Source organism: Phaethon lepturus, unplaced genomic scaffold, assembly GCF_000687285.1.
Source record: "Phaethon lepturus isolate BGI_N335 unplaced genomic scaffold, ASM68728v1 scaffold47331, whole genome shotgun sequence".
Classification (NCBI taxonomy): Eukaryota; Metazoa; Chordata; class Aves; order Phaethontiformes; family Phaethontidae; genus Phaethon; species Phaethon lepturus.
Genome location: NW_010519444.1, coordinates 28,396 through 39,542, shown reverse-complemented (window position 1 = coordinate 39,542; position 11,147 = coordinate 28,396). Strand labels below are relative to the sequence as shown.

General features: G+C 36.2%; 1 protein-coding gene across 1 annotated transcript in view; it reads left to right on the top strand.

The window, feature by feature from the left end:
* LOC104628457 (putative Polycomb group protein ASXL3) overlaps positions 1–11,147 on the top strand; it is a 46,858-nt gene that overhangs the window by 9,726 nt on the left and 25,985 nt on the right. The window contains exons 2-3 of the mRNA XM_010297036.1: positions 7,473–7,581; positions 8,910–9,021. Coding sequence (XP_010295338.1) covers positions 7,473–7,581; positions 8,910–9,021 — 221 coding nt within the window. The remainder of the gene's footprint in view (positions 1–7,472; positions 7,582–8,909; positions 9,022–11,147) is intronic.

Sequence of the window (11,147 nt, the reverse complement as noted above, 5' to 3'; positions counted from 1 at the left end):
TCCTGCTGCTTGTAACTCCCTCACAAGCTACAAAGGGCAAGGTTCAAGTTCATTGCTACATTCTTCTGCTTTTGATATTTGGGATTCACTACTTTGGTTAACTTCAGTGAAAGCTGATAGCTAAGTTCTGCTAGCTTGTGAGACGGATGCAAGGTAACTATGCCAAATGTGTTACGTTTGAGCATGTCTGTACAGGTCCTTGTTTTTTCTGTCATGCTAATAATATTCTTGCCTGTATCTTCACCTGGTTCAGAAAAATAAGAAATCTGTATGAGGGTTGAGTATGAAGCGGTCAGTAGTATATATAATGGATCTTCTTCCCTATCATCTTCTGGGATTTGTTTGCAGTCTGTGAGACTACAGCCCAATCAGCTGTACCAGTCTGTTTTGTTGCCTGATAGCTGTGAGCTTTCTGGATTACTTGCACTGCTCAAGAGTAGTAGCCTTGTTTCTGATATTCGAAGGCTGCAAGTCAGGTGCCATGTGTGAAGGGTAAGTAGGACCAGAGATGCAAAAGCTTTCTTTAGGGTGCTGCCCAAATGAGAACAAAACTGATGTTCATTTTGGCTAACATGGAGAAAATTGCTTAAAAATAAATGTAAAAAAAATCTACATTTCTTTTAATCCTTTAAAATACATTTAAAGATCCAATTGGGAGATCTTATATTAGGAATAAACCTTTATACAGTTTGAGTAAACTATAGTTAATAGTCTTCTACCTGTAGGCACTTCAATTCCTGTGAAACTTCATCAAGCAACTGTTTAAGGCTTAAGACTTCATTTATTATTTAAGTGGTTAAGACTTCAGAACATAAATAGTTTTGACAGTCATACCAACTGTAGGTATCAAGAGTATTTTCTGTAGTTCTCATTAGTAGTCCCCTTGATTGGAAGTTCAAAAAGTAAAATGCTTTTTTCTTGTTCCAATTTATGAATAGAAACTTTGTGTGACAGGCTGAGATCTACCAGCTCTACAGTCTTTACATAAAAATACTACCTAGCTACCTACTACCCACATACTAACAGATAATGTTTTTATTTTTTAATAAATTATGTTGGACATGTAATATTTTGAAGTCTCCCTTTTTTTTTTTTTACTTTTATGTCCAACACATCTAGTGTATTTTCATTCAGCATTTAAAAGCCAATCTTTTAATCAAATTATAGTTTCTTTCCAAAAATGACTTTACAGGAATAAGTACACTTGTAATGATTTAGTAAAGAAGATGTCATTGCTATTTTAACATCAGAAAATATGACTTAGATTAATTTTTGTAAGTTAAGTTATATAATTGCTGAATGCATTTATAGTCTTCCAATTAGCAAAAAGTAATATTACATTAAAGCTATATTTATTTGCTGATTGGGGTATTTTAATCATTTCAAGCAGTGAATGAATTAACCTTTCAATAGGAAAATAAATGGAAAAAATTCAAAAGCAAGATTTACATTGATTGTTCAAATCAAGTTTTCTGTTTGATAATTTAAATTGGTTTAGTTTAGATTAACATGTTTAGTCCATGATTTTGCTGAAGGATTTTTGAAAGAAGGATGACTCTGAATGAAATTTTACCTGGAACACACAGTCTGTACTTAACATTTGATGAGAAAGCGGATATACTGCTTGTGGGCTTCCTGTGTAGGGAGGTGCAGAATAACCAGGGAAGACAGTGGAGACTTCATCATCATGTGTTTTGATTTGTTCAGACTAACTCGAAGCTTTTATTGCTGAGAAGTTTGTAAATGGTTGGAAGGAAATCTTGCACTCGTTAGCATTGTTTTCTGCCATTTACTGTACGCTCTCTACTTCCCTCTGTGCCACGGGAAGGATCCTGTGCCTGTACCATTTGAATACAGTAGAATTTCCGGGGTTTTTTTCCAGTCTTCTGTTCACTGGACCTCTCCTGGTTCTTCCTCCTGAGCCAGGGCTGGAAGAGCTTGCCTTGGCCCCCACAGCACTGCCAGCTCAGTCAAGCATGTCTGTGGGGGTCGAGCGGCCCTAGAGCGGTCAGCGGCAGTTTGTCTGTCTTCTTGATGTGTAGGACAGCTATCTTCTTGTCTTGGTATTGCCACTTAGGTTCCTGGTGGTTTTGTGTATCGCTCCCAAGCTAGGTCATGGCTACAATCTTCTAAGTCAGGTTCAGACATTTTTCTGACACGTGGTAGCAAGACCACGGGCACACGACTCCTTGGAGATTGTGGGAAAGCTTCTTTGGCTTCATCACACTGGGCATCCAGCACCGCATGCGTTGCTCTACGAAACACTGCAGCGAGCAGTGCACATCTAGACACCTAGTCAGTTCTCCAGCATTTCTGGCTGCTGTGTATGTTGGAAAAAGTATACTTAGGGTATACGGTTAACCTCAGGCTTAAATGAAATTTTCATTTATCAAAGAGATAAAGAATCCTAGGATACAGTGCTGGACGCATGCTCAAAAGATCAGTCAATACAAATGCTAACACTGGGGCAGGTTCCAGTATATGTACCACCCAGGACTGGTGTGTATTTGATCTTCTGATGAAGGTCATTTTACAAACTTCGCTGCTCTGTTCTGGGGTTGATTAAAACAATAACAGATACATTCACACTTTTAGACTATCTGTGAACTTTCTTTTTCTTCCCCCAGTGGCCATGAAGAACATTTATTTCCACTGACTTCCAATAGCCTTTTGCATTTTTCTGAAAAATTACAATTACACCTTCTTTTACTCTGCTGTTTTCCAGACTACACAATTGTGTTTTCTGCAGCCTTGCCTCATAAGTCATATTTTCTTTATTTGTTATCACTCTTGTTCTGCGTTAGACTTTTTGCCTATATTTCTCTTTAAATGGGCCCAGAATTGGACAGGTGTCCACTGGCACTGGAAGAAAGGGCCTATTCACCCTGCATGTCTCTCAGCCAGCAATCTGGTTGACACATAGAGTTGCTGGTGCCATTACCTTCTGATCTATTTGACTGTGCTGGTGTCAGTCCCTTGGACTTGCCATGAAAATATGCATTTTTTGGATTTGATTCCACATTCCATTGTATAGCACTTCGCATTTTTTTTGATTGAATTTCATGTTGTTGATTTTAAATGCTGTCTCCAGTTCATCACGATATTTCTGACTTTAGGTCCTTTCTTTGAGGGGGCTGGCAGACACTCTCAAACTGATGTAACTTACATCTATTATAAGCATAATTTATTCTGTGTGACTTCGTATCCGGTCTAGAAATTAGTTCTGAACCCTTTTGGTTTTACTTTGTTTCCAGCAGTGAGTAAAAATTGTTGCTCCTTTGCGACTATTTCTGGATCTGTATAAAATGAGCAGACGATTTCAAACAAATAAATACTGATCATATCTACCATAGCTAAGTGCTCCTCTTACAGCGATTGTTGCTTGATTTGGGAGCGTGTCGGGAACCCTTGTTAGCTTTGGGAGGGGGCTATGACGCGTGCAGGGGGGCTGAGTGGCTGAAATGCTGCCTGCTGCAGGACCCGAGGTGGCTTGTCTGCATAGCGTCAGGAAACTTTCACTGTCTGCTGCACTGTGTTGTCTGGACAGGTTGGCTTTAGTCAATTTATTTTCCATATTTACAACATTTTTTTTTGCCAAGATAATATTTTTTTTCTCTTGGCAAGCAGTCTAGCAAAGACCATTAGAATTAAAAGTATAGCCATAGAAGTCTTCAGGGTTTTTCTGACAAAACTGTGTGTTTGAGAAGTTAAAAATATAAAAATCAATCGTGTTTTACTCGTGGTTTTACAGAATTTTGTAGGGTTTTGGGAGGGTGGCAGGGGAGAAAGTAACTGAAGTCTGCATTTCCCCTACATGTTTTTGCAGAGCTTTGTGTGTAGAGACTATGTAGCCCAGCATTTTGATTTAGGTAACACGGGCTGCATGACCAGTAGAGGGAGCCCAGAATCACAAAATATGGGGGATACTTTTGACTGGGGGAGTTGGGGTGAGATGCTTGCTTTGATAATGTACAGGAATTTTGTGATTATATTTAGAAGGATATGTTGATTGCTACCAACTTATAATGATTCTGAGGAAAAGCATTTATGAAATGTTGAAATGCTTAATGTCTTCTAAATGATCAAATTGTATTGACAACTTTTATATTGGAAGGCTAATCAGTAATTCTTTCTCTTTTCTATGTTGCTGGTTGTTGTGACTTCATATCAACTTTACAGAAAGTGAGTAACTTCATTTTTTTAAATCTTTTTGAAAGTGTGCGGTTGTGGGCATACTGCTTTTATGTATATATATGTTTATAAAATAAACATACAAGCAGAAAATGATCAGTCTTAAAGATACACTGCTACAGAGAATAACTCCTCTGGATGAATGACTTTTAGAATACCACAATGATTTAAAGGAATCTCACCCAAAAGATGATAAATAGTAAGTTCTGCATCTGAAGGCTGTAAATGGTAAACATATTCCTCACGTGTAGACTACAGCAACAAAACTTGCAGCATATTGGTTTAAAATATACTATGGCTCTAAAAAGTCACAGATATCAAGTTACAAAGTAGAATATTATTGTATCCAGTTTGATTTAACTGAATCGAAGTTGAACTGATTTGGAGTGTTTCAAGGACTTAGGTCAAACTGTGCTGGTTTTGACATTGAAAGATACTCAGCCTTGTGTTTGGCAGTGCTTGGCTGCTGTATTAATACATGCCAGCAGCTCTGAGCAGAATGAGTATGTCCTCAGGCTGTAGGAGAATTTAGAAAGCATACAATGAGTAGTATGGATCCCTCAGAAACTGCTCTGTGCTTCAGACATCAGTCTCCATCATGGGATCTTTGACTGCTGGCTTCTCTAACCACAGTCCCATGTGTTGTGATAGCATGTATTGCAAGCATTTCCAGCATCCCTTGTGGGTAATGTTTGGGAATTTTAATATAGTGTTTTAAGGATGCCTGTGCTGACAGAAGAAGGGCAGGTCATTGGTTAACATGGGTCAAAATAGCAGTGTTAAAGGACACCCATGGAATTCCAGTTTGAGCTGCTAGCTCAAAATAAATCCTGCCCCACAGTGTTCAGATTATTACTTCATTTGCAACGTAAGTATGTGTGGTTTGTTTTGTGCTCATTATGGACATACCCCAGTCCAATTTTCAAGAAGGGTAGATATGACCCTTTGGTTGCCTGCCAAATTATTTAGGAATTGCAGATATCTGTATGAAACAAGCATAACAGTAGTTCAAGTACTTCTTGGCTCAGTAGCTGATACGGATTTCTTTGTAAGTCAGAGAATAGTTTCTATTGTCCACTTGCCAGTTGGCTAGACTTTGAAGATTAAGATATCTGCTGTGAGCACAGTAGTGGTCAGGAGATATTGCCAAATCCTCTATTTTGTGTTCATTCATCTTGCATCATTTTAATTGGTTAATGATATCTAAAAATAAGTGTGGAGTCCAGAATATCTACATCGGAACAAGAGAAGGATACAAATCATGCGTACGTGCGCACAGTTTTGTTTCGTGTTGATATATTGAGTTTGTCTTCCACTGCAAAGTCAGCAAGTTCGTTCTATCTTGCAGAGAAAGTCTTAATCTGTGATGTTTCACCAAAAAGATCCAAGACTGTGAGAGTCGAAATTGCTTCGTGTTATGTATGTTAACATATGGAAGAAATTACGCAACTAGAACTGCTCTATTAAACACTTTGTGTCTTTGCTTGTCAAACATTAATACAATAAGGAAAACGCGTAAAGAGAAGTATCCTACTTATTCCAAAACTGTTTTAAGTAATCGTTAAACTCAGATGAAATCTCTTAATGTTTTCTGTGCTACTGCTAACAGTATCGTTATATTTCTACCATATTTAGTTTTGTATTCTGTTATAGTATTATATCAAAACCAGATGTGCAATTAGTTTTATTTGCAGGGGAAAAAAAAAGAAACAACAAAAACTTGTCAGAATTTTTATATTGCATGATTATATTTAGAATAGTCATAAAATAGGTATCTGTTAAATATCTGATGTGTTTATCAACAAGCAGCATTTTTAGCTGTACTTTTTGATTTTAGCTGTAGTAATGTGATATATTAGGTGACCAATAGTAAATAAATTCTATTGGACAGGTCTTCCTGCCCTGAGGACCTTTTATAGTCTAATTTTTACCCGAAGAACAATTACCACACTATCCATCTTGCCATTAAATTAGTACATGTACAATAAGCATGAATTTCATTGCAGTAGAGCAATGGAAATCAACAGAAAGCATCATCATATGAAAGACGACAATTTCAGTCCAGTTTTATTTATAAGAAAAGATCATTCATGCAATTTTCAACAAAGATTGGATGCTGTGTTATAATATTGCATAATAAAGGGCAGTAGTTTCTGATGGACTTTTGAAGCCCTGTTCCTGATTTATAGTTGAGTGTATAATTAATCCTGAAATACTTAGCAACACACTTAATTTAATGCACAGGCATTGTTCCACTTAACCAAGTGGAATATATTTACGTGGCTAAAGATAAGCGTGCGTGCAGGCTAGGGACCCCAGGGAAGAAGCACAGTTTCAGATTCAGTCTCTGAGTACACCATGTACATTAGTCAGTAAACGGGGACAAAGATGTGATCGTACATCTACAAATCTTGTACTTTAATTTTTAAATTAAAATGAAATAAAACAATTTTTTACTACCTTCTTCCCTACCATTTCTTAGATAAACTTTTCAGAATAGTGTAAGTGTAGCTAGGGTAGAAGCATTTGCTTTTTTTTCTGATGCCAACAAGCATATATTCCAAAGGCATCTCTGTACAAGTACTCTTTTTTTTCCTTAATGTGTTGTGTTTCTTTTTAAATAGTCCCTTAACATGCATTCCACAGTGGTATTACAATTACTACCTTGAGTAGGTCAATCTCTTAATCTCTAAAACAACAATAATTAGAAAAGATAGTGCTTCATAGAAGGTACAAATGTGCTTGTATTTGTGTATAGTGGTGCACACTGACCATGTTAAGCCAGAATAAGGCTTAACTATATATCGTTTATAATTTTAAATGTGTTCTTCCTCGGCTCTTTATTATTCTTTTGTTGCCTTTCATCCTATGGGATGCAGCTGCCCTTGAACTTGGTACTGTTTTGATCATTCATGTGCAGCAGCCACATTGTCTGTAACATTTTAAAAATGAGGCTTCATGGTGTTATTTACGAAGTAATTTCACATAAATATTTGGACTTTGGTTCTCTTAGAATGTGGAGCTGGTTGCTGTATGAAGAAAAGCATAATTATAATTCACAGACTTTTTGCCTCAAGCCTAGGGGACAGATGCATATGATTAAGTTTGAAACTGGCCTGTTATTGTAATGTAGATGTTTTCAGGGTTGAGAGAATTTAAAAGGGAAAAAAAGGGCAAAAAAAAAAAAAAGCCGGGCAAGCATGAGTTTTAAAAAAAAATAGACCAAGGGAATAGTTTTACAAGAGGCACTCAATCTTGGACTGCACAATTTTATTTTTCAGTGGAACCTCTCCTTTAGCTTGCCTGAATGCAATGCTTCATACTAACACTCGTGTAGGTGATGGAACATTCTTCAAAATCCCTGGGAAGCTGGGACTCTACGCTCTCAAAGTAAGTTTAAATTTTGTGTATGGAAAGTACATAGCGCTATTAATCCATTTTATGAATGTCTCAATAGATATAAAGGTAAACAGATTAGATTCTTTGGAGAGGAAATGACCTGATAGTCCTTTTAACTGCTTTCAGATGTCTTTTAAAAGGATTTATATGAAAGTAAACATTGAATGTTTTATCCTAGAAAGCATATACATGTTCTTGAATTTGGCATATGGGATAAAAACATGTAGCTTAGCTAAAATACTGCTTTTTCAGAGTTGTTCACAGAAAGGCCTTTGTTTTATGAGCAGTGAGCTCAAGAGGATCACTGACTTTCTCATTAAGTAATTGTATTAATGTTTGATTTTTGAATAGTGCAAAATTATTTGCAGGTCTAATATAAATCAGCTTTTCCTTTACAGGTTGCATCATTGTTTTTGAGAAAGAATATAATAATACTGATAGAATTTTGTCTTTATGCTATATCTATTCTTTTTCCTCCTTATTTTTCCTTTTTGGTATGGCTGTGATGATTTCTGTGGGTGGAAATTTTTTCTTGCTGTACATGATCAAACTTAGAGGGGCTTCACAATAGGATTGGAGGAATGTGAGGCAGAGGTGAGAAACAAGAAAGTGAGTTTATGTGTTTGGCAGTCTAAATATAGTCAATTAAAATGTTGGGCTGGGGAGAAGGATCTTTTGTAATTTAAGACAGACTAATTTGATGTAAGGGTTTAAAAAATATAAAACTATGTGGATTTGCCTGCTAACTCAAAATTCTGTATCTGAGATTGAATTAATAGTTTTCAGAAGCTCCATTTGCTAATTTACTAAAACAAATGCTGTTTTTCTTTAAATCGGGAGATATTCTTGGCACAAATCCAGGTATTCACAATCACTCCCATGCTTGTGAGCTCCAGGTTGCTTCAGCTATTTGAATTCAGGAAACAGGCAAAGGCAGAAAAAGGAACATTAAAGGATTTGTGTTTTGCTGCAGCGTTGTGGACACTCAACTAGAAAACTAGGATTTTTAACAGCCAAATGAGTCTGTTTCTGTTAAAACCAAAAAAGGTGGAAGATCTTGCATTTTATTTGACATTGTTTAAAAAAGAGTATGTTATGACTTCACAAAATAGCTTTTTTGGTTTTGCTTTGCAAGTTGTTTCATGAAGGTCTGTTTTTATGTCTTCTCTGAAGTAACTCACAAGCGTATTTTATTTTATTCGTATTTTTGAAATGTAAGCATGAGAGTACACTGCAGTAATCTATTTTCGGAGATGCAGCAGGATGGTGATTGATTTTTTCTTTTTAATTTTAGTTTTCTTTTTCTTTTTTAACTGTAGAAAGAAGAATCAACATGCCCTACTGATGGAACATTGGATTTAGGATGTGAATCTGAGTTAGATGGCACTGAAATGGCTGAGACAAACAATAATAATGGAGAAGAAAATGGTGGTAGGTGCTTTAATTTCAATATTAGAGGGTATATTTCGGGAAAAGAAAAAGTATTGTTTACTTAAGATTTTCATGGTGTGATTTCTAAACAGTATAAGTAATGTTTTGTACTCAGTGAAACTATTTTTGAGTGACTCCCTCTCTTTTTTGGCCTTATAAAGAAGTCAGGAACACCAAGTGCCTTTATTTGACTTAGATCTGTGAAAGACAATGAGTAGTGCTGTTGGGTGTGTTTTGAGTAGGTAGTTTTTTGGCTTACAATTTTTTTGTTCTATGTCCCATAGCTAAAGAGTAATTTGCCTTACTGGGCTTCAGACTTGTAGTTGTTGGATAGACATCTCACTGATTTCAGTGTGGGCATGTGGGGTTGGTCCTTCCGTAGAGTTCTGGGCGCAGGACAAAGATTTATATTTTTTTGGATTCAGGCAGAGATTCTCCTGGGTGCCATGCTGACATAAAGACATGCTGAAGTATCAAATCCTGTGCATTTTTTTTCTCTGAGATAATGACAAACTGAACCATTGCAAGAACTTGAAAATGGCAACGTTAGAAATATTTTTTCTTTTGAAGAGCTAATAATTGCTCATAAAGAATACACAGTTCTTCAGTCTGTGCGTTATTATTATTATTATTATCATTATTATTATATTAATTTCTATTACTTGTAAGTAATAGAAATTAATATTCTCATTAAAACTCCACTCATGTAATGCTTATAAAGCGAATGCTTTATACAAAAACCAAGCTTCCCAGGACCTCTGAAATAAACCTTTCCTTGTTCGATTCTTCTCCGCTGCTGCACCCTCACAAGCTGTCCCACTGCTGGACTGCAGCTTACTGTTTTGGATCACTTTGTATACGGTGAGAGAGTGTCCTGTTCACAAAGCTCGTATTGTTGTTCTGCTACAGACTTCCTTTTTGATTTTGGGCAACTTACTTAGCTTCCGCACTGCACCTGTACAGCACTGGTACTGCTCTTTCAGTATTGCTTGTTAGCAGCACTGAAAAATCACAAAATGCTCAATGATAGGAGCAACGGAACTTCCTAAGACATGTTATTGTGGATCTAGTGGTGCAGTGGAAAAACAAAAGTCAAGAATTATTAAATGGCTCTGCTTCCTCATTTTCCTTGATATATTATGTCTGTATGTTAACTGACTATGGATGTGCGGTGGTTTTATGCTTATATAGTATATACTGCATGTATAAGTGAATATGTGTACTTGTGGTTCTTCAACATTTCCTGTCTGATACTCAGGCAATTTGTTGATGTATACTTCGTGAAGTCGCAGGAAGACTACAACAGTGAAAAGCAGTGTAAATACAGTTGCAGATAGGAAAGCAAAAGTTGATGCTATTTCTTATAAACAAACAAAAATCATGGCAAAAACCTGGCAATTATTTAGGAGTGGTGGGATGTAAATAAGGATGCTGGAATGCCAGAAGTAGAAAATTGCTGGGTTTTGACTGGGAGGGGCCTGCACACTATTTTCACAGTTTACAGTAATAAAAATAATTCTAGCACTTTTGGTGACATAAAAGAGCATCTGCTAAAATGAAACATTTTAAAATATTTGGGGGAGAGCAGTAAATTACACCTAGATTGTTTTTAAAGCTGAGAACTTTCCCTCATATTTAATCTTTATCAAACCTTGGAAAACTGCGATATATTTAACTTTTTGAAAACAAGACATTTTAAATTTTTTTTATGTCATGCAGTGGATATATTTAAAAAGAGTTCATGGAATGGCAATAGTGAGTCTATATTGCATTTAGAAAGGCTGATGCTGGATGTGATCAATGAGGAATTGAAGACAGTGTATCTTGTATGTCAGCTGATAAAGAACATAGTTTTGTCATGTGTGTTTGATAATAGCTTTTCTTGAGACTGAAAGTTTGTTGTTAAAGGTCTCTATTGATATATATATATTGACATATATATATATATGTAGAGTTCTATAAGTGATTTAATTTACAATGTAGAATGCTTGGCTTAAAAACAGCACCATGCCCAAGAAATGCAGATAGTTTTAAGTTGATTGAAGATTACAAATTTATTAGATACGCAACAGCATAGGAGTCACCATCCACAGTAGATATTTTTGCTGTTCTCTTGAGGATGTGAT